This window comes from Hyposmocoma kahamanoa, unplaced genomic scaffold, assembly GCF_003589595.1.
Source record: "Hyposmocoma kahamanoa isolate Upper Pololo Valley unplaced genomic scaffold, ASM358959v1 78, whole genome shotgun sequence".
Taxonomy (NCBI): Eukaryota; Metazoa; Arthropoda; class Insecta; order Lepidoptera; family Cosmopterigidae; genus Hyposmocoma; species Hyposmocoma kahamanoa.
This window is the reverse complement of record NW_020653945.1, coordinates 12,763,308-12,787,958: the sequence shown is the minus strand read 5'-3', so window position 1 is coordinate 12,787,958 and position 24,651 is coordinate 12,763,308. Positions and strand designations below refer to the sequence as shown.

The 24,651-nt window shown below is 35.3% G+C and overlaps 2 protein-coding genes across 4 annotated transcripts in view; one reads left to right on the top strand and one right to left on the bottom strand.

Annotated features, from left to right (window-relative positions):
• Positions 1 to 1,037: 1,037 nt before the first annotated feature.
• On the bottom strand, positions 1,038 to 18,953 carry LOC113233098 (myotubularin-related protein 9). The gene is made up of 10 exons (XM_026468081.1): positions 18,790 to 18,953; positions 17,576 to 17,829; positions 14,789 to 14,987; positions 13,895 to 14,051; positions 11,571 to 11,684; positions 10,864 to 10,985; positions 10,029 to 10,135; positions 6,086 to 6,306; positions 2,606 to 2,788; positions 1,038 to 1,632 (listed from the first exon to the last, which is right to left on the bottom strand). The coding sequence occupies exons 1-10, from the start codon at positions 18,934 to 18,936 to the stop codon at positions 1,454 to 1,456; spliced, it is 1,683 nt and encodes a 560-aa protein (XP_026323866.1). The 5' UTR covers positions 18,937 to 18,953; the 3' UTR covers positions 1,038 to 1,453.
• Positions 18,954 to 19,486: 533 nt separating this feature from the next.
• The window catches only part of LOC113233440 (protein kinase C-binding protein 1-like), a 30,960-nt gene continuing 25,795 nt past the window's right edge, over positions 19,487 to 24,651 (top strand). For all 3 annotated transcript variants that reach the window (XM_026468577.1, XM_026468576.1, XM_026468578.1), the window contains exons 1-4: positions 19,487 to 19,535; positions 19,750 to 21,117; positions 22,073 to 22,305; positions 23,265 to 23,349. In XM_026468577.1, the coding sequence (XP_026324362.1) occupies positions 19,753 to 21,117; positions 22,073 to 22,305; positions 23,265 to 23,349 (1,683 nt within the window). In that variant the 5' untranslated portion in view covers positions 19,487 to 19,535; positions 19,750 to 19,752. The remainder of the gene's footprint in view (positions 19,536 to 19,749; positions 21,118 to 22,072; positions 22,306 to 23,264; positions 23,350 to 24,651) is intronic.

Genomic DNA, 24,651 nt, shown 5'->3' with positions numbered 1-24,651 from the left:
TGTAATATATTATGTTCACTTATTATCTATTCATATTTCATAATTTGTTTTTTTATATTTTATTTATACCAAGTCTCAAATGAAAGCCAGTCTGAAATTCAGAGTTTCAAGTACTGGGTTATATTCTGAAGTGCAGAATTGGTTTCAGAAACGTATATTTCACTTTTCACAGTTTTATTTGCTTAAATTAAATACGAGCTTATTTAAAATATGAGCTTTTTATCACGATTACGACCCCAAGCCGAAGAAGAAGCCCAATATTTATTTTGAAGACGTCGGGATTATGTGCACACGAAAATATAGATGCAGGCAACTTATGTGTACACTTAACTGAGTGGCTTTATAAGTTAGACGGATAGAGAGCAGTTAGGTGCAGCCTTTTTATTTGAATGTAGGCAACTTAAAACAACTTCTAGCCCGCCAAAATGACGTGCTTCCCAGCGTTCGTGACAGAATAAAATCTTTTATTCAGTACAGTTCTTATACTTAATACATTGCGCAAGCGCAATTGCAACACTCATTACGTGAGTTATGACCACTTGCAATAACATAAGTACGTCGTAATGTGAGTCACCAGAGGAGAAGCGGGAAAAAAAAATTTGGTAACCTAAACGGTTTAGGTGGTTACACTTAAATAAAAACAAAACAAAACGTATACTATAAATCTAAGAATATTGTCTAAAGGATGTGCTAATTTGTTATACGATAAGATGTACATAATTTACCTGACCAAATAAAATCCTGAAGACCGGCTAAAATAAAAATGTAAAACGAATTATTTAAGAATAGAATATCTAATTATGCGCATATTTCTTTTATGGAGATTTAAAAAAATATCTAGTGACGGGACGAACAAGTCGTACGCCTAATGGTAAGCTACACGCCTGTCCATAACAGTTGCAGGGCCACTCAAAACTTTAAATCGCAAAGATCTGAGGGGAACTGCCACTGCACCCATCACACTGAGACATAAGTTGACAACCCTTACCCTTCAAAACCGGAACACAGTCATGCTGACGGCGGAAATAGGTAAGGCGCCAGTACTACCCTGGACGAACTCTTTCACACGGAGCTCTACTATTATCAAAATTTTTCTTTAAGTACTACAGAGAACCTGCTAAAGAACCTGCAGCTGTTCTTATTTTATACATACTAATTTTCAGCGCGCTGATTGCGGGACGCGAAAGGTGACCCCCACACTTCCCCTCCTAAAATCTAGGCTCGCGTTCAAATATCTCGCCTTAATACAATGCTTGCAATGCAAAAGACTCTCTTAATACTTTGTGTTAATAGTGTCTGTCAATCTAAGCATTGGTTTAAGATATATTTAAGTTTAGTGCAAGTGAACATTAGTGTTGAAACTAAATTCCGACAAGTTAGTTTTTCTAACCCTGACATAGCGGGGCTAGTACCTTGTAGCCTTTACATACGTTTTATCTATAATAATGTAATGTTACTTATCGCATACAAATTCCTTCGTTTCAGAGCCGTAATACTGATGAGCGAGATCGAATAACTCTCTTCGAAGTTGCAAGGCCTGCGCACGAAGTTGCTGCTCCCGCTGTCTAATGACGCGGTATTGTTCTTCACGCTGTTCTGTTCGCTGCACGATCTGCCAGCGTAGGTAGAGCTCTGGGGGATATACTAATACCTTTATGGATGCCTTGATTAGTGTATTACGTAAGGATGGATGCGTACTGCACGCCGCGCTTGACACTATGTTAAGATCATACCACGTATTGTAAATGCACCATACTGTTATGGTACATTGTCACGGTTCTGATTCGAATGCGAATTCTAATCGAACGCTGAATCACTATTTCTTATATGATATCATTCTTAGTGACCCAATATTTTTTTCACCTCACTAGCTCGGAAAGGTTTTATGTAACATAAATCCCTTGGTATATTTTATTGTTGACATTAAATTGACAATGATAACTAATTGTGTTTATTGAATTACTTTAATTCGTCGAAAAACTAAAATAATTTCAATAATAACTTAATCACACAAAATAAAAGTACAAGTAAGAATAAAAATTGACGTAGTGTAAATTCAGAATGCATCCGAAGATAAACTTTTATTTTCATTAAAAAAGATTTTATAAGTAGTTCCAACTGTTTCTCTTTCATACCTCACTATAGTGAGGTGAAAAGTTATGTGTTTCGCTCGGCAGCAAAATTGTTTTGCGTCTCGTGCCTTGAAACCCTCGCTACGCTCAGGAATCTGCAGCCTTGCATAACAAACAACTATTTTTATGTTATCAAGTGAACGGAAGTATATGTGGCCCTGGTGGTAAAGGACACGCCTGTACATAACAGTTGCAGTGCCACTAAGAGCGTTGAAAAGTAAAGATTTGAGGGCACTGCCGCTGCGCGCGTCGTAATTTCACCAGCCCCCTTACCCTTCAAAACCGTAACGCAGTAAAGCTCACGTTACCGCCTGGCGGCAGAAATAGGTAAGGTGGCAGTATTTCCCTGGACGAACTCTCTCACAAGGAGCTCTACTGTTACTAAATGCCAATTATAGGCTTCCACCTTCAATTTACATTATTATAGAACAATTATTAACCAATTAACATAGAACCCAGATTAAACCACTCACCTTCCCATAAAACAAAGCTCATAGGAGCGACTGAAGGCCAAATAACAGTGGGGGTTGGTTCATACAACGGATTGATGTAAGTAGTCAGTTCATCCGGCTGGTTGATCCATGACCAGATGCTGGTGGTCTGTTTGTATACGTCTCGTGATTCGCGTTCTTGGTCGCTGTCGCAGAGGAACGTACCTGTACATACAAAAAATATTGTCGATTTTCCTACACGCAAATGTGACACTTGTAGCACTTCTTTGGACTGTGGGATAGTTTCGAGCGATGACTGTAATTACATAACCGTTTCTCCGTTAGATACGCCGATAAGCGACCACAACGCACAGCTATTCGTATTACCTGTTACGCAACACAAAAATGTAAACAAATTTATACATCGACGTATCTTTGCAGAGGAGTCTATTAATTTATTTTATATGGACATTTATAATTGTGATTGGAGTTTCATTCATGTGACTGATATTAATATTAATGAAAAATTTAGTTCATTGATAAGAGTATTAACTTATTATATTAATATTCATTTTCCTATTAAAAAAATATCTTTAAAGAGGAATACTATTCCATGGGCGAGTGAAGAACTCAACCACCACATTGCAATGTATAATAATTTCTGCTCAATGAAACACCAGTTTCCACACGATAATGTTTTAAATAAATGTCTCCAACATCATTCAAATTTAATAAAATCTATGAGTTTGCGTGATCGTCGTGTATTTAATGATAATAAGATGAAGTGTACTAAAAACTCGAGTAAGGTAATGTGGCAGATTGTGAACGATGAGGTTTCAACTAGGAATCACCAACAAAACGTTCGACTGACTCACAAGGGAGACATTGTGCCTGTAGACATGATACCTGACTACTTCAATGATTATTTTCTTACAATTACTTCAAAATTACATCTACACAATAATATAGAAAAATCAATGTCATTTTTAAGAAAATGCATGGGTGAATGCGATGTTCCTCAGTACAGCCTTCCAACTGTCACTCGTGCCTCGTTGGAGGGTGTAGTGGCATACGTCAAAAACGCTGGGCATTTACGATATATCTATAAATATATTAGTGTCGGTGTGGCCAGTGATTGGAGACATACTCGTTATTTTAATAAATGAAATGTTTACAGAAGGTATATATCCTGATATTTTGAAAAGTACTCGTGTATGTCCAGTATTTAAGGGAAAGGGGGACGTGACCCATGTTGAAAGCCACAGACCGATAACCATAGTTCAGAATATATCAAAAATAATAGAATCTATTAGATCAACAAGTATTATGGATCATTTTGAAATGAACGATTTGTTATCAGATAGACAATATGCTTATAGGAAAGGTAAATCCACCGTAGTTGCAGCACAAAATATAGTAGATTCTATTATTACCAGTATAGATGATAAGTATAAAACTGCAGGCATTTTTTGTGACCTAACAAAGGCGTTCGATGTAATTGAAAATTATTTATTAATTCAAAAGTTAGCTGTGTATGGCGTCAACGGAGTCGCCCATAACCTATTAAAGTCTTTTTTATCAAACAGACGGCAAACGGTTCAGGTCAGTACAAACGGTACAACAACTAGGTCAGCGGCTGGTGACGTCACCATTGGCATTCCACAGGGATCCGCCCTAGGTAATACACTATTCCTAGCATTCATCAATGATCTGCCATACTTTATATCAGGGGGACTTATAGTTCTATTTGCGGACGATACAAGCGTTATAGTGTGTGCTAAAACCTACAACGGGTTTGAAAAAAAATTAGCCTGCACATATGAGCAGCTGTGTGAGTGGTTCTCTGCGAATGGACTTATTCTTAACGAATCGAAGTCAAAACTTATGTTGTTCTCAGGACGAAATTCTATAACAAGGCCAATTATCACCTCCATTGTTCCATTATGTAACACCTGTAAATGCTTGGGTTTAACGCTAGACTCAAATTTGAACTGGAAGTCACATATGTATACAAACTCTATGTCAAAAACTTGGAAGTGCTGCATACGCATTGAGGAAACTGCATCCTCTTGTTTCCAATGTGGTATTGAGGCAGACGTATTTTGCATATTTTCATTCGTTGATATCTTATGGCATCACACTGTGGGTTATTCAACTGAGTCGATTAGGGTATTTATTCTTCAAAAATGTGCACTAAGAACAATAGTAGGCATAAAAAAGGGTCAGACCTGCAGAAACCATTTTAACAAATACAATATAATGACCATGTACTCACAATATATTTATGATATAATAGTTTATGCGCGTCAAAACTTGGCTACTTATGAGCGACGTACGGGCGGAGGCCGAGCGTTACGAAACGCGGGAATACTAAAATCCGTTGCCCACCGTACCGAACTTGCAACTAGAAATCCGCGGGTAATAGGTCCCCGATTCTACGAACATCTACCCACAGACCTGAAAAGTGTTAGAAACGATGAAACGTTTTGTACCCCGACTAAAAAACCTTTTATTGGATATTGAATTGTACAGTGTCGATGAGTTTCTTTTGAAACAATTTTAATTTTATTTTTATTCGACAAGCAGTAGTTATACTACTTTATTTTATATTCATTATTATTATTACAATTTTATTACTGACGATCATAGTTATCCCTTGACATTGTATTTCCAATTGCAATATTGTGACATTGATAACATGAAATAAACGATTCTATTCTATTCTATTCTATTCATACGATAAACATGCACAATTACAATTTATATTGGCGATATACATTTATCCCTTAATAACCACCTTAACTGCCTTTGACCGAACGGTTACCAAGCTGATCTGCCACGCAGCGATCCCGGGCCGGGAGAAATATTTGTATTGCCTACATTTATTTATCTCGTGAGTTTGGGTGTAATTTGTGGTTGTCTATGTGTGTGTCCATGGCACCCGCGACACAGAGTCTCCCGGGGCTATGAGCGTGTGCGTTATTATTATTATTCAACAGTAATGAAATAATTAACCGACTTCAAAAAAGGAGGAGGTTCTCAATTCGACTGTATGTTCTCTTTTTTCTTTTTTTTTGTATGTATGTGACGCGATAACTCCGGTATTTGTGAACCGATTTTCATGATTCTTTTTTTGTTGGAAAGGGGGTACTTCCATAGTGGTCCCATTTAATTCTGAAGAAAATCATCCACCTCGAAGGGTGGCTGTTCACGCATGAAGATTCATTTTTATAAATAGCGCCTACCTTTAAGATTTAGGAGCAATTACTTTAATGGTTGATTTTGCTATTTCTCCAATTCAAGGCATTTTTCTCTCAATATACTTTCGAGTAGTGAGAACCGATTTTTATTATTTCCAGTGTAAAGCCCTGTATAGTGGCGAACTAGGGGATATTTCAATAAAACTTAGCAAATAGACGTAATTCCACGTACTTTTGAGCTCGGTTATTTTAGTACTCTGTATTTGTAATTATAAAATTATAAGGTTTAAATTCGAATTCAATTAATATCATTGTCACTCACCAAATTGACTAGCATAAGAATGTTCAAATAACGTAATAAGAAAAGACTGTCGGTATTCGAAACTGCAGGGAAACTGTTCCAAGAATTGCCGCACGCAGTCCAAGAAGAGGGGGAAAGTGGGTGCCGCGCGGGGTTGCGAAGTGCCGTAAACGCTGCAGCGGTGGCGAGTGCCGAACGGGTGACCCGCTTGCAGCCACTCACGCTCGATTAGGGCCTGAAATCTGGAGGAATTCATAAAATTGTATTATCAATTTAAGTCAAATGTGTCAAAATGATCTGACAATTTATAGTGTTCAAAAATATCAGTATTACTGAGAAAACACAAAGTCAAACAATTTTTCATTAAATAAAAATTCGTCTAAAAAGAATTTGCACTTTTACACGCAACTAAGGCATATTAAATGCCTTAGTTGTGTGTTAAAGTCCGCCATATAGTTGAGGTAAAATTTATTTTTTAATACAGTTGCTCAAAACATGGTATTTTCCGTACTACAAATCGTGCCGAAAGTTGGATTTTTCGCACAAGTGCTTTTTACTTTCCCATTTTTTTTAATTTACTGTTGTTTCAAGTCTTAAGCATAGAACTAAAGAGGTTGTAATTATATTAAATATTTATGTGCTTTGTGACGTAAGTCATTCGTCATTAAAACTTATATTTACTTACAAACATCTTATTTGTTTAAATTGCATAGGTGTTTTATACAACAACGGGTTACATTTAAAAATATCAAAATATTTTCCATAAAAATGGCTGATTGTCTATTAACAATGACCGGAAGTGAGTATTACGCGAGACCGCTGCGCGCCGCGCCACTCAAAACTGAATACTGGCCACAGTTCCCATTGTACTCTTGAATTTTTATCAGACAAAGAAATAAAATTAGAAAAGTTTTTTTTAACACTGTTTTATTTTACTTTTAATGTAGTTTTTTCGCAAATGTATTAAAAAACATCGTTTCATACACGTGCGGATTTGTCATTTTCACTTGGCTAACTTTCCGCATTTGTATCAAAAATAACTATTACACCTTATTAGCTCGGAAAGGCTTTTCTTTCTCATTAGAAATCTGGGCGTAAAAGCGAAATTCGAACTTCACGTTGGGCTGTGGTGCACCTAACTTTTTCTTTCAATGAAAAAAAAAAACGATTTGTCGTACATTACTTATGTAATATAAATCCGTTGGTATATTTTGTTCTTATTATTGTTGACGTGAAATTGACAACGATAACTAATTTTTAACCGACTTCAAAAAAGGAGGAGGTTTTCAATTCGACTGTATGTTCTTTTTTTTTTCTTTTTTTTTGTATGTATGTTACGGCGATAACTCCGGTATTTGTGAACCGATTTTCATGATTCTTTTTTTGTTGGAACCACTATGGAAGTACCCCCTGTACTTCCATAGTGGTCCCATTTCATTTTGAAGAAAATCATCCAGCTTTAAGGGTGGCTTGCATGAAGATTCATTTTTATAAATAAAACTTTAATTTAGGAGCAATTATTTTAATGGTTGATTTTGCTATTTCTCCAATTCAAGGCGTTTTTCTCTCAATATACTTTGAGTAGTGAGAACCGATTCTTATTATCTCCAGTGTCAAGTCCTGTATAGTGGCGAACTAGGGGATATTTCAATAAAACTTAGCAAATAGACGTAATTTCACGTACTTTTGAGGTCGGTTTTTTTAGTACTCTGTACAGAGATTATAGTTATTATGTTTATTAAATTATTTTTGACGTATGAACATTGACTTACAAATAAATGGACGACGGGTCTAATACAAAAACCACGAAAAAAATGTCCCAAGTCAACCTATTCGAAATTTAAATTGTTATGTCATCGCAGTATCGCGCTGTCCGTAGAACAAATGAAGACTAAAGCGGAGTGTCGCGCTCTGTATACGATTTTAGCGCCTTACAAGTGCGGACACTTTTTAGCGCGGACCCGACGTCCATATAATTGTAAGTCAATGCGTATGAATGAATAAAACTGATTTGTTATAGTTCAACTGTTTTTCTTTCATCTACCTACTATTTTCTTCGCTATAGTGAGCTGAAAAGTTGTGTGTTTCGCTCGGCAGCAACGTTGTTTAGCATCTCGTGACTTGAAACCCTCGCTACGCTCAGGATTCTATTTTTGAATCTTAGGCCTCTTCGATTGCTTAGGTTTCAATAAAAGCACTCGCGACAAATAACAATTTTGCAGCCTTGCATAATAAAGAACTATTTATTATTTAACTGCCTCCGTAGCCGAACGGATACCATGCCGGACTGCCACGCAGAGGTCTCAGGTTCGATTCCCGGGCCGGGAGAAATAGTTGTATGGCCTACAATTATTTCTCTCGTGGGTTTGGGTGTAATTTGTGGTTGTCTATGTGTGTGTCCATGGCACCCGCGACACAGGGTTTCCCTAGTGCGGGGCTATGTTGAGTGTGTGCGTTATTTATTTATTTATTTATTTATTATTATTGACACAAAGATTGAACAACACGAAGAAAAATTCGATCTGACTGAACTCGAACCAGTGCCAGAGGGAATTTTGTTTGTGTCGTTGTTGTCTCGTAGAGTATTTTAATCGACATCAAAAAAGGAGGAGGCTCAATTCGACTGACGTATGTTTTTTTATTTGTATGTATTGTACGCGATAACTGTGAACTGATTTCGATGATAATTTTTTTGTTGAAAGAGGGTACCATATATACTTATATATATACCATATATACATATATACTGTAGTGGTTTGAAGAATTTGAGGAAATTATTTCACCTCTAAGGGTGGCAAACTAGGAGATGAATCCGGTTTAATAAAACTTGGTAAATAGATGTAATTCCACGAACTTTTTCAAACGAGGTCGATTTTTTTAGTACTCTGTACTGATATTATTTACAAAATCATGTTAGTAAAACGTCATGATAATAAATTTAAAAAATATTAATTTCTATTCATCAAATAATTATAAACATTTGGTACGCCTGAATCGTTTTGATCCGACGCTAACATTTATCCTTTGTCAGTGGACACCAACACGCAGTAACGGGACCTTAAGAATGTATGAATAAAACTCGTCTTCTTCGTGTAACCGGCAAGTTAAATCCTTAAAGCGAAAAAGAACGGTATGCCAATCGGTTTTTCCCGCTGTCTTGCCATTAAACAATGTTTCCACAAATTATGTGTAAAATTTTTGGCAGTGTTGCCATTTAAGCCACAGTTTTTACTAAATAATTGTCAAAAAATTGTAGTAGCAGTGGTTTAAAAGACCACACTGAACCGAAGACACAATTTCAATAATGCGCGTGCAGTTGAAGCGATACCACATCCACATGGGCGTTGCGTTGCCGCAAAGCTATTATTTCAACCTAATTGCTTGCGGTGGCGTGGCGTTTCAATGCACCGTGTGGCATATCATTCTGATTTATATGTTTCGTCGCAACGCCCATTTGGCATCGCTTGTGCTTGAAATGTTTTTCAAACATTTTATGAACCTTTTACGTACAAACATGTTTTTTTTAATATTATCATTCACTCACTTTCTTTTAATAACAGAAACAGAATATTTAATAAAAACGGAAGTACATTACCTTGCTACTCTGCGGACCCAATGATAGTTAAATCATGCAACATAGCTGTTCAATATTTCATATTATTTTCAATGTTTCTATCATGGAATTTTCCCACCCCTTACAATTAATAAAATAAATAATACAAACGTAATCACAAACACCACCACTATAAATATACCCGATACGTGTCTCGCCTCTTACAAGGCATCCTCAGGAGTAGTTGATTGTTCGGTGCAAAATTAAGTGCACGAAAAAATAAAAGACTTTTGAGAGAAAGAATTTTGGCGGAGAAGTAAAGGAATTTACAGTCATTATGATTAAAGTGTATTCCCGCAAAGTAACTATAAATTGAAAAATAATTCTTCATTGAAAGAAAACAATTCATACCCTCTTATAGTCCTGCAGTCGGGATTTAGAATAATTTGCACTATTGAACAAACTAACAACGTCGCATCCTCGCCTCGCGTGCCGTGAATTAAAACAGGCTCCGCTTTCTGTAAACAAACGGACATCATTTAAGCTAAACAAAAAATTTTCAATTACCTATGCTTGTTGGATAGAAATATAGTAGATATTTGTGTACCATTCCAAGAAATAAATATGACTCTGATATAAGCAGCTCCTTTAGTATTGTAAAAAGTAAATAAAAATGGCGCTAAAGATCTGCAAGAAGCACATAGAAAAATTCGTAAGGTCCGTTAATTCATTGCGTGGCTTAGTTGGCATAGCGTCTATCACGGTTTGCTGGAAGATGCTGGTTCGAATCCAGCTGAATTGAAGGAATTTTTTCTTAGTGTTCGTTTTTTGTATTAATATATATATATAATAATTATATATATACATGTATTAATTAATGTAAATAAAAATGTTTTTATATCAGTTAATTTTATGTCAGCCCACTTCGTAATATATAAATATAATTATGTGGCTTGCATTTGGTACTAAAAGTGCGTAAGTAGTTTGGTACTAAAACGGCCAGTTAGGACGGACGGTTAGTTAGTTTGACTAAGGACACGCGCTATAAATTGATTTTTTGGGGGTTGACCTTGAATAATAAACTTAAATATATGACAATACAAAACTAAAAACACATCTGTGGGTTGTTTTTCATTATGAAACCCATGAGTCAAATCAACAAAGCACGGTATAATACCTATCGGTTGAAAAAATAAATTTTGTTTTATGATAAACTGTGCCTGAAGCTTTTTATATTATATTATACCTGGTGTATGTGTTGCGCGATAATGCACGCAGTGTGTAAGGAATTTCTAACGCTCTCAGGCCAGCCACACGATTCTAGCTTTGATATCCATTTGTCGCTTGATATTTCGCGATCATTGCAAGCTGTAATTTAAAGAAATAGCACAACAAATATATTTTTTATGATTAGAAACAAAGAAAAAAGGAGAAGGAATTTGTTGTCGATTATCGAATTTTGCATTGCGCTTGTTTGAATTGTTTCACATCTAACTACACGGGCTTAACTAATCAGGCACTAAATGATATTTGTCAATGATAATTATCATGTTAAATAGACCTCGACAATTTATCTTGATATTTATAAAATTATTTGGAACAACAAATTACTATTACTAGTAATGTCGTGTCATGTGTTTGTATTCTTAATGTATCCAAACGGGTTAAATGTCAATCCTAAAAAAGGTCTCAAAACAAATCTTTTTCAAAAAGGATTTTCTTCGTGATCATTTAGTTTTCTCGGAGTTTGTCATTTTAAATCATGAATAAAGAGACAAGACTATGAATCAGCAAATATAATATTATATAATCTCGGACAATTATCATGATAATTATCGAAAATATTTCTTGATTATTTTGAAACCTGGAACTAATACATAAAATTTCAAGCATGTGTTAATTGAACCCAAGAGAGCAGACTTGTTATTATGTGTTACAGCAGTGCAATAGTACCTTCAATAAGTTTAGAAAAACTCTCAAGCAGCTGTTGTTGGTTGTCGACATCGTCTAATGATCTGTTGTAGATTTTCCATTGTGAATAATTGGCATTGCTCTCTGTACCTCCTCCTGAAATTTAGATGCACAGATATGTTTTTAAATCCTTATAATTCAGTTTGATATGCTAATGTAATAATGTACGGACGGCAGAATATCAAGCTAGGCATCGGTGGATATTGTTCTATTGCTCTGGAGACGAAAATTCGAACAAAAGTTATGTTTTTAAAATATCAAGTGACGGGACGAAGAAGTCGTGCGCCTGATAGTAAGCTACACGCCTGTCCATAACAGTTGCAGTGCTACAGAGCTTCAAATCGCAAAGATCTGAGGGGCACTGCCACTGCGCCCTCACCCTGAGACATAAGTTGACAAATCCCATGTGCCTGTTATTTCAGTTTCATCAGCACCCTTACCCTTCTAAACCGGAACGTAGCAATGCTAACATTACTGCTTGGCAGCAGAAATAGGTAAGGTACTTCCCTGGACGAACTCATTCACAAGGAGCTCCGTTGACTGTACATACATGTTTATAGGCGGTGGGAACTGCTAGTTGTACAGTGCACAACAGGTGGTGAGCGAGTCAACAGTTCCGGTACCTATCTGGACAATTGAGTGCACCATCTCTATTGTCTCGCCCGCGCACCTGGTACCTGGCACACCGCGCAACATCATGCAAGGCACTGGGCTTTTGAAAACCGTCTGCAATGGTTTTTATAAATTATTGATTGTCTAAGTATTGATTTGTAATGAGTAAAAGTTATGTTGAACTTATTTATTTACATAAATCTCTTCAATATTTTCTTTATTTTTTTAATCAATAGTACATACATAGGAAATAATTTGTCGTTAATTAAAAATACGCGATGTTTATTTCGTAAAATTATAACAGCGACATCTATATGCTCCTTGGCGACACTAACAGTTGACACTAGACTATAATTCCGAATTCACCACGTAACTATCAAGACTCAGCTTGTTTTATTTTTCTTCATGAAAATGCGGGAAAATAATTAAAAACAACGTAATTTTAATGGATTTTATTATTACATACTTTTCTTTTTTAACCGTTAATATTCTCTGAATGTAAATAACATTAAGTACTTAAACATTATACTACCTTAGGACAATTCGGAACATCAAAAAAGAAAGAGATGGCATTATACCGTTCATATAGCGTTATTTCTTTCCTATTTTTAGTAAGGAATAGACAATATTGGGAAATCATTTGTTCTTTCAATCACTTTAGCAATAATATTAAAATATGGAAACCAAAGGACATGTTATATTGACATATATAAATCAGACGTTATATGTATATGATGCATTTAGACGTTGAGAACATAAACATTTTTTTGTCTCTGTTTAACTACTGCGTGCCGACTACATACATAGCACTACATTGATTTATGTCAAACACGGGAATTGAAAATACATAACGTCATCTTAAATGCCCACTGTCCTCATTTTTACCATTTATGGAGTACCCTTTGACATCCGTTCCCGGTTGTTACTACTAACAACAGTTTCAACATTCAAGCCATACGTTTGCATGTCGATATTGACTTATCTATGATTACGGTACAACACTAAATCCGTCATTTGTGGTGTACATTCTTGGTTTAGAGGAACGTTTATTCCGTAGATATGGCTGCTCCTTTCCTTTATTTTTTCCATCCTCTAAGGCATACATTACTTGGTTGACAGGTCTGTCATGGTACGAATATGAGTAATAATATAAAAAGGTTACTTTATGCTTACATTGAAATAAGATTTTTTTGGAAAGGTTATGGTAGGCCCCCAAGGGTCGTCGTGGTGAAATAGAGATGATCCCACGGCGCCGGCACAAACCCGGCGAGAGGCAAACCGATGGGGTTTAGTGGGTACACCCCTGGGTCCATGCTAGACCCAGGAGCAGCGCCCTTTTCAGGGCGCCGGGACTCCCACGTAACCTCCGAGCCGCCCGGGCTCGGGGGTATCCATAAAGGATTCCCCACCGATACCAAAAAAAAAAAAAAAGGCCCACAAGGGTCAGGACCTGACTGACAAGGTCCCTGTGCAGGTTTGCTTGCATAGGTAATAGTGCCCTTCCCATACAACTATAATCAAAAGTTGATAGCGAGTTGGCACTATAAATAAAACGTAAGTAGAAGGTATAGGACTATCCATGTATTTCAATATAAAGTAAAGATTAAAATATCACCTTTACATCGCATAGGAGACATAATAAGGCAAATTTCTTAACTTACATATAAACAAACATTATTTTTAAACTATCCTACCTTTACTTTGGTATTGTGAAATAAGTCCAGAACTCCGCAGGTCATAGATAACACCCTTCATGCCGACCCCGACGACAGCGTTAAGGATCGCCTCGTCCGCCCGACAGCGCCGGTGCTTTGGACCATAAAGCGGCTGGCCAGCGCGTAGCAGCACCGCCTATTAATTTTAAGGTTTACTGGTTAACACTTGACATTTATTATTAACAACTTATAAACATTTAGACATGAAAAATTAATTAAAATTATTGTAGATATAAACGGTCGCACAAACATAAAGAAAATTTCCTAGATCCGACTGGACCACGTAGCCACGTTGAAGCGACAGATGCTGGTTCGAAGCAAGTTTTCTTTATGTTTGTTCTTATATCAATAATAACAACAAAGTAGTGAAGTATTTTCACAAAAACTAGATGAATATCATAATAGTAAAAACATCATGATATTCAATAAAAATAAATTATTTAAAATTGTTCTTTTACAATAATTTTCATTTTACATTATATAACTTGGTACTAGTGGCTATATACTTAGATCATTACCACTATAAAGTTACATAATTAGATGGATAATAGTGGTCTATTACATTGTGATATTTGATGCACCCTCTAACTCTCAATTCGAGCCACCTTGCATTTTAAGCTTAAACCAAATAATATTAGAATTATCAAAAACTATTATTTAGCAATTTTGAAACTTATTAATATATTGAATTTTATTAAATGTAGTATATGAAACATAATTTCGTCCTAGTTGAAAATTTGTAAAACAGGAGAAAACTTTCTTGGATGATAACAATATTTTTATATTCTAGCCCTGTAAGAATAAAAATGCAAGGTCACACGAATTATGTGTTCGGTTATATAGTACTGGATCGAGAATTCAAACAATAATTACCCCATTATTATGCCTATAAGAGAGCACCGGGAAACGTCCACCCTGTCTAAATGAGGCAGCATTGGCTAGCGTTTCATCGTCAACAGTCTTCGGAACTACCACTGACTTAGCATAACCAGAACATATTGTGTAATTCTGATTTACACGGGAGATACGCCACTCCTCTGTTGCTAGTACTTTTGTAAATTCTCCTTCAACACTGGAAAGCAAATAATGAAAATTAAATGAATCACTAACAAGGGAGGCTTAATTTGTATTCAGTGTCTAAAATGTGTGGTATCACACAATTTATAATATTGTAATTTATTGGTATTAAAAGTTAAGTCAGTAACATAGTCATGAACATATAGGACTGGTGATACAGCGGAAGTGACCCTACTCTCCGATTCTAAAGTGGCACAATTTATTACAGAGGTCATTTTTTGGACATTGGCATTCCAAAAAATTGTAGATCTGACCTGATTTAAAACAGTAGAGTACAACTTCCAAATAGCCGTGATTTGTGGTGTTTTTAAATGAATATGAATAAGGAAATTAGGTAAATCGAAGCATTTTATAACAAAATCATTAAATTTGAAAAAACTTAACAAGTATTTAATAGCAAATATTTTTTACCCACATTTTTTACTCTTTGGGCGTGAAACCAGAGGAGTGCTTGCCTATTTACTGCTTGTATATTTATTTTATATATAGGGTGCGCCGTATATGACCCTTGCTCAAAGGTCGGAAAATTGGATACATATTGTACCTACAACTCGGTACGTTGCTAACATGGAATGCGCCTTTGTATCGGGTACCGGGTTTTGACGAACATACGAAGTCAAGTATAAAATCATGCTCCAAGATAAAATTGAAGAAAAATAAACGTTATAAAGCTTTTAATAATTTAAACCCCAGCCAAAGCACTGTTTGATAGAAATAAATAACTGTAAAATAATCTAAAGGTGCGAGCGAGATAGACATATCGGCCTGTCCCCGGAGGTGTGTTATTTTGCCTTAGTTGCGGACATATTCGTTTTATGTGTTTATTACAAAGATAATTCTCAAACAAAGCTCTTAATTAAATTAAATATGATTTTTCATGAAATATTTCATGTTATGATAGAAAACTATTAAAGGCGCCAATAAGTCAAAAAAATAAAAAAATACAAAGCTATCCATTTTTTCTGAAGACTTCATACATAGTAGCATGTTTTTTCAACGCGGATTTGTTAATTACAGTAATAAGTGCTGCCATTAAAAAATCCAGATGCAACAAACACAAGAGAGATTTATGCTGTCTGCAAAGTGCAATATTTTATATTCATTGAGTGTAGCACATTACCAATAGGTATGTTATCAGAACAAGCCGGTGAATCAAGGAACAAGTTTTGACGTTAATATCGAGAGCACCATACAAGAAAGTTTGATCGGAAAACGACCATCACAGACTTATTTCACCGTGCGAGGGTCGTATTCTAGAACTCTACTTAATGTTCAAGTCAGGACTTGAGTACGATTCAAAGCACTAGAAATCATACTCAAGTCCTAGCCATTAGGGTCGTATTTCCAGTGTCTGTCAAGTCTGCTCAAATCCTGACTTGAGCATTGAGTACAGTTCTGGAATACGACAATTAGTACACATCAAAAATATTAAAAAATCGTATAATTCGAAATAAATATATTATTCTTGTAGTTGTTGTTGTTTTAACATATAACCCTCCATTGATTCACGTAGTCATGTAAAAATTTATACATATTGTAACAACCCTATTTCCATAGAAATCTAAAAAAACCTTAGAAATGCGGTATCTCTGAGATCTTTCAAGATAAACATTTATTTTTTCTTTATTCGATAGATACATTAACGTAGTATATTTTGAAGGTAAAAAAAATGCTAATTTAGTGCGGTTGATTTTATATAAATATATTTTTAAAATTGACAAAATATTTTTTTCTCACTTTGTTGTGCGCTTAAGGACTTACGATTTTCACATTTAATAAAGTTTAAATAGACAGTAAATTTGTATTTTTTACAAAGGGAAGTTTCACATATTTAGAGAAATACAGGTAAAAACAATTTTCTTGAAGTTCAGTGACCTTTCGAAAAAAAAATGATATCTCCGTAATAAAAGTTACAGTCAAACTTATTAAGTTTGTCAATTTGTAGGAAGTTATTAGTTTTGTTATAAATCTTGCAACTTACAGAAGCAAATTTATTTTAATAATCAGTTATTCAAGGTAGTTACAGAAAACAGGACTGATTATTTAAGGTAATGTAGTAATAAGACATTTATGTGTTTAAAAATAAGAACTATGATAAAAGAGCTCTTAAGTGACCTTTGACAAAATAATAACTAATAACTTCTACAAATGCCAGGACTTCTCGGAACTAATCATATTTAAATACATGTATTATTTATTAAATTTATGAAATTTGAGTACTTTGTTGACAAATTATTATTATTTCCTGTGAAGTATTTGCTACAAATTATTGACTCAAATGATAATATTGTTGTTGTGTTTCTATAGGTACTTACATATTTAAATACTGTATTAAGCTGTTTAAAAAATAAACATGAGACTACTTATATTTTGAAAGGGTTAGAAAAAAAATTAATTGGGTATGTCAATACTAACAAAACATTCATACTTCAGAGAAATTAACTCCATCAATTCCATTTACTGGTGATAAAGCTTAACTATTATGCTCAATAAGCACTATGGCCCAAAGTAGTAACATTTGGTATGAAGTACAATTTAAATGCTGTCTATGAACGGGTTAATAATAAATGTTCAAGCATTTACCTGTATAAAGTAAATCCATTTTCCATAATAGGATGCATGTGCCTATAAAAGAATGGATAGAACAGTGTAGGGTCCTGTAAGCTGGAGAGATTTTCTAATGTCTGAGCCATAAAATTCAGTTCAGTAGAGGTAGCTATGTCAAGCTGAAAAATTCTCAAATCTTTGCATTTAAGGAACAGAGATCCTCCCTGTGGAATTCCACTGTTTGGCTTATTTTCCTTCTTCTCTATGCTGTCTATGTTTTTGTGAAGAAGCTGGAAGAACAATATAGGTAAATGTTTCATTTGTACCTAACTACTGCTGGCCAAAATATAGTAGTTGATTTCTATATACATATGTGTAAATAGTTTAATAAAACAACATGCATAGTTTTGGCACTGTAAGTAGCAGGGTAATCCGCTCTACATTGATAAAACCCAAGCATGTGCTTGTTGCCAACAATAACACAGTGCTTAATTCTTAAATTGCAAAATAATACATAAATATTATAACAAATTTATGTAAATTACTACAATATTCTAATTTTCATGTATTTATAGAATTTTAGAATGATACCCTTTAAATGATTTACTATGACATTTAATACAAAAATAATGTTTATTTACAATTATACAGAAAACATCACCAACCTATTTTATAAGTACCACTGCTGAGCACGGGTCTACTCTCAGGTGACAGTATTTAAGACTTTAGTCCACCATGCTGGCCCAATGCAAGTTAGGGACTTCACATGTTTTCCGAGGGTTGTAAACATTAATCTCACAATGGTATCCTTCACCGAAAAGCTCATGGTAAAATTAAATTTCACATATAAATTCCATAAAAGTCAGAGGTGCAAGCCTGGATTCCAAACCACAGCCTTTGCTTGAGAGGTAGGGGTTGGTCAAACCATTAGGCTATCACGGCTTTAGAAAGCATCACAGATAACCAATTTAATAAAGTGGAGTGTTGGCGTTTTGGAGATAAGCTGCCATAGCAAATACTAATTGCATCCAAGTATTGAATGACAGCGCTTCAGCTTTTGCGCCAACCAATTATCGCATTTTGGCATTTACTAGTAGAAGAACGGTGTAGCACGATCGGGTTGAAGTGGGTGTAATAGAATCAGCTGTTAGTTATTAATCAAACGCAATTGACAAAAGGGCGCCAAACTACTGGTTACTATTTATTTGGAATAATAAAATATAATTGGTGAATTAATATGTGGCACTTACCCATAACTCTCGTACACCTTCTTTTCTAGAACTCAAAATAAGATGATGGCCAGTGATGCATACGGTTCCATCTACATTTTCGTGATGTGGATATTTTAGAATCACTCCGTCCAATTTGTTTATTAATATAAGCTCAATAAATTCCATTTTACTGTACAAAAGTGGGCAGAATCAGTCATTTGGTTAATTTATCATAGAAATCCATCCCTTTGTAAAATTCATTTGCGAAAATGACAGCTGCAGCAAAAAGCGTCAGGATGACAGCATAGGTATTCAAAATTGCTATACGATTATAATTTTCTTTGAAGATATTTAGTAGAATCGATCGATTATATACAATTGACATCATTGAGCATCACTCAGATCACGAAGCCCTCGCGCTAACATCAGGTAGTATATAAGAGTAAAAGGTACAGAGAATACGTGCGTTGGTAAGTAAAACTGAGATAGAAGCTATAAACAGTGAAATAAAAGAGATAGAAACATGGGTTAGAGTGAGATACAAGTAAATAACGAACGCAAACGCGCTGCCATCTGTTCGCTGTCCAATCATACTAAAGAATAAAGATAGGATTCGTGTGATGGCGATGTGCGGATTTTTGGTGTTATAATTTCTAGATTATAGTAAATACTATTGTTAAATTACGTCTTGTATGAATGGTACATAACATAGTAGACGTTTTTAACAAACACAACTCAATAGCCAAGCGGATTCAGTTTTGGAATAGCGGTGTAGTCAACGCGAGGTACGTCCGTGATGTATTTGTATGCCTGTGTGTATTGAAAGTAGGTAGGTATGTAGCTGGCTGGGTGTCTGAGCTTGGGTAATGACCGGTTCTCTCAATATTTAGATATCTATTGTTAGGATGTAGCGCTCAATTCCTAAGTTCAAAATCTGCCTAATTTATCAACAAGCTAAGCAACAACAGTGCTAAAAATATTAATTGCTTTCTGTCGCAGGTGATGGAGGAGGATACTGAGGCCCGCATGGACACCGGCGTATCGTCCACCACGGATTGTATTCTGGAGGTGCAGGAAATCGCCGCGCCGCACCGAAATGTCGAGACTGTGATCACTGTAGAGGAAGTTAAAGAAGAACTCTCATCACCTAATAAAGACAAAAATAATCAGCATGAAGTGCCTCCAGCAGACGATAGCCAGCCTCCGAAGTCTGCTGAAAAGTCACTACAAAAGGAAGTACCAATCAAAAAGATCATCATAAAGCGTTCTGCAAAACCTTTTCAGTTACAAAACCCTATTCAAAAATCGCCTAATAAATCTGAAGACACACAAAAAATGTTAGGTAATGAGGTACCAATATCACCAAACAAGTCTGTAGAGGCGCCAAACAAATGTTTAGAGTCATCAAATAAATCTGTAGAATCAGTAAACATATCCTTAGCATCTGTGATTTTTAAGGAGTTGGCAGATGTTAAAGATACTGCTGCTAAGTCAGACTCTCAAAAATCTCCATCTAACGATAATTCTAAAACAGTATTGGTTCCTACTATAGCTGAAGTTCCAAAAAGCCCACAAAAAACTCCTATTAAAAATGTTCAGATTTCCACATCAAAGAAAACTCTGCCTAAAACTACACCACCTAAGGAACCTATGCTCAAAGTCACTACAGTCAAAGAGCAGCCTACTAAAATAATTATATCTAAAGATATACCTAAATTAACCCAAGACAAAGATCAAATCAATTGGAGCAGAGTAGATCCTATTAAGATAACACCTGTGAGAGAACAACCTAAATCAACACCAGCAAAGGATGTTTCTGAAAAACCTCTAGAAACCATTGTTTCTGTTAAACTGGATGAAGATCCAAAATCTATTTTATCAATGGACTTGGACAAGGAAGCATCTAACGATTCACAGGTTGACACAAATTCTGATATATCAGAGAAAGAGCATAATAAAAGCATTAGCCGGGAACTTAAGTCACTTATAAAATCTGCTAAAGAATCTAAGATAATTAGTGAATGTAATCAGCTCACCAGTAAGACACGCAAGTCTAGGACACCATTAGACACTTCAATTACCAATTTGAATGCTTCTGTAGAAGCTGATAAGATACAAGGTGCGAGAAGGGGTAGTGACAACTCACAAAAAAGCACCAGCAGTGAAATGTCAGATAAAACCGCTTTCAAAAGATCAATGAGGTCACAGAACCCAGAATTTGTAAGCAAAGTCAAGAATTTCTTGAATTCTGTAACAGGCAAAGTTCAGAAGGAAGGTGAGGCATCAGATGATGAAGTGCAAGAATCAAAAATTAAGAAAGACACTGAATCTTTTAGCTTGCCCAAAAAGAAAAAGGTTGAGGAAGAAGTAAGTATTTCAATATACAAATTGCACATAACTGTAGAATCTTGCTGATAGGGTTGCAAATACCAGCATCCATGGATAATCTGCATACATTAAGATATCTGCATCCACAGATAATCTGCATGAATATCCATACCAACATCCGCATTCATTGATGCTGATATTCATTACGGATGTTGGAGTTGTGACATAACCTAAAAGGCATGCTAGAATAATTTGCAAACCTTCCAGAAACAGACTGTAAGATAAAAAAGCAGCTCAGCTGTTGTTTTTAAAGTAAACTGATAAAAATCCATAAGGATTAAGCCAGGCAGATTGATTGTTTTCATGCAGATTGATTCTTCAAATCATTTACTACATTACAATACCAAAGAAACTATAAAGCTTTTTCATGTAGATAGATTCAGTAAGGATGTACATTTTTCGCGTTTTATTAAATACATAAGACAAAAAATCAGCATCTGCTGATGTGTATAAACCTGCATCAGCAACAACCCTGCTTGCTAATACATTATAGTTGCATATGAAAAAGCATACATGGCAGTTGTCTAAATAAATTTGAATATTAATCTAGCTTATGTTTACAGCTCAGCCTTATGTAGGAGATAGGAATCCTTTCCTATACATGTTTGGTTTAATCTTAGTGTTACGGTCCTAGTTTTTACAAGATGCTTAATTTTTTTTGTCATATCGTTAAAGAAGGTATTTAAAACTTTTTGCTCCTTTCCTTTCTTATACTATAACAAAAGAAAGTTGAAGTATCATTTGACAAAAATGTCAAGTTACACGTATAATAAAAATATCTTGTTCCATTAGTTGTCAAACAAGTTTTTACTGTAGTTGTGCCACTCTGATCATTGGGATGACTCTTTTAGAATGGTTTGTGTATTGGTACAACTGCCAAATTATGTGTATACATGTATATATAGATTTTAACTCTTGTATTTTTATTTATCAGGACCAAGCAAAATTGAGCAAGCCAACTGCAGACCCATACTGTTGGCGATGTCATTACACTGTGGAACTAGCACCTAATGAGAAGGTGCACAATCCTATGCAATGTTCAGTGTGCCCACGGTCATACCACTACAAGTGCCTTAGTGGACCAGAGCGGAATAAAATAAATTTAGAGAAAAATTGGGTCTGCCCCGAATGCCTGTTAATATTACAAGCAGAAAACTCTGAGACTAGGTATGATAATGTATAATTTTCTATAAATTGTTTTTAAACTAGTCATAATTGTCTAACTGCCCAAAGAAGACTTCTACCTTATGTAATAAATAATAAGCAATAATCCTGATCCATTTATTACTTTACTAAATTGCATCCAGATCAAATCTGAATCAACTTTAAAAATATAGTGATTGTCGCTAATCTATGAAATTAATTTATGTGTCTATTGTTTTTTATTTATGTGTTTAATGTATGTAAGTATTTTGTGTAGTAATTTTGAGTAGGATGGATTAATTAATTAATTTTGTTTGTGATTTGCGCAAATGTTTTTTTTAAAGCTTGCGTTAGTAGAATTTGCTTTTCGTTATTGGTATTTGTAATTAAAATTACGAATTGATACGTTTTTTATTAAGGTAAAGTTATGAGCGAAATGTTTATTGTAGTATGGACATGGTTCAGGATGATATTATCCCGAATGGGTTAAATATTAATGTGGAGCACTTCAAGGGCAGAGGAAGACCAAAGTAATCACGGATGGATTGTGTAAAAGGTGATATGTATCTGACGAGACCAAGGAACCAGACGACTGGTGATAGAGATGATTGGAAGACGACGCTTTGGGCCTGTTTCAAGTAGAGGGATAGGACCAAGAGGAGGACAACTTGTTTTGATGATATTTATCGTTCTAGTTATATAATGTTACTATATGGCAATAAGGTTATTCCTAAGCAGAAATTATTAATTTTGTTTTAGAGTTAGTAACAATGAGAATAAGAACCCGGACTAGTGCAGCTTCAGCTCCATTCATGGCGCTCGACGCAAAAATTCCGCCATATTATCCTTTATGACGTCATGCAGAATGGCAATGTGTTGTATTATATGTATATATGTACACAACTAAAATGTTTTCCATTGTTTTGTTTACAAGTGTGTGTGTATTGTGAATTTGAGGTGTTTCTCGTTTTGTATGATTACAGATCTCCAGCAATGAAGAAGATCTCGCTAGGAATGCTTTGTGAACTGTTGAAATACGCTCTGGAAAGGATGATGGATCTGAATGGGGTAAATTCAATTTTTTACTTCTTTGTCAAAATAAGGGTTGTGTGACCAGTTTTATTTTAACTTCTATTGGTTCAAGAGTTACATTTTTGGGGAATCGTGGACATAATTGTGTAATTTGTACTTCCTTAGCTTAAAATATTACAATTGTAAAAATCATAAATATAACTACTACTCCAAACGCCACCGATTATTCTCAGCTAAAGCAAAACAAACCCCATAGAAGCATTACAAAAGGTTTAATAATCTGTTAATAACAGTAAACGGAACAAACAGCGACTTTCACTGCACGAATGTAGGTACCAATTGCGGTGCAGACATATTAAAATGTATGTAGTGGGCCCGTGGCACCGCCGCCGCCAGTCCGCCACCGCCCGCTGCCGTCGGGCCTAGGTGAAATGACCTTGCTACTTATCTACGTAGTGCGCAGTCCCCTATCGCGACGCGTGACGCGTCTCCCTTCTCTTTCCCACCCTACCAATCGATACCGCTGCGTTTATTGCTGTCTTGCTCTGTACTAATAATAAATGTTCACATGTCTACGTCTTTGACGATGTGTGCTGCATTTTTCTTGATTCATCATTTAGTTATGCTTTTCTATTAGCAACTTTATACATTAGAATATATTTCCTAAATATTACTTTCGTAACGTATGTGAGAAAACCTTAAAAAGATTTCGTATATTTCACAAGTAATTATAAATATAATTAAAAGTATCGTTTATATAATATATTCAACTAAACAAAGCGCAAAACGAAATAAGTTTAAATATCTGAAACTTGTGACGCACGACATTCGCAATAAACGGCTTACTTAACAATTTAAAGGCGGTCATCGCACCGCGCAACGCATTGATACACAGAAAACGCGAATTCGATTGAATTGTTATTTTCTTTGCTAAGTATTGTGGTTTTAACATCTGTACTTCATTGAACATTACTAGGCGTATGTTTTTATTGGCAGTAATTGTCTCGTGTTATACAGACAACCTATCAACCTCTTATATTTGTAACTATGCAAACATTATCAATATTTAGCATTAAAATACACCATATTTGTAATTTAATTTGAAATTTATCATGAGATTTTCGGTGAAGTAAAATATCGTGATGAAACCTGCAAGTCGAAGAAAGTTTACAACCTTCGGAAAACGTGTAAAGTCCCTAACCCGCGTCGGGCCAGCGTGGCGAACTATGGCCTAAACCCTCGCCTGTGAGGAGACCCGCGTCCAGCAATGGGACATATAAATAGGGTTGATGATGATAATGTAATTAAGTATATATAGTATGCTTATGCTCTTCGGTG

Bases quoted from the DNA above. Each gene is read 5' to 3' on its own strand.
- LOC113233098 (XM_026468081.1), bottom strand. From the start codon at position 18,936: ATGGAATTTATTGAGCTTATATTAATAAACAAATTGGACGGAGTGATT. The intron at 14,988-17,575 runs GTAAATGCTTGA...TTTGCTTTCCAG, and splicing joins AATGGATTTACTTTATACAG to TGTTGAAGGAGAATTTACAA. The intron at 11,685-13,894 runs GTAGGATAGTTT...TCTAAATTTCAG, and splicing joins TTCACAATACCAAAGTAAAG to GAGGAGGTACAGAGAGCAAT.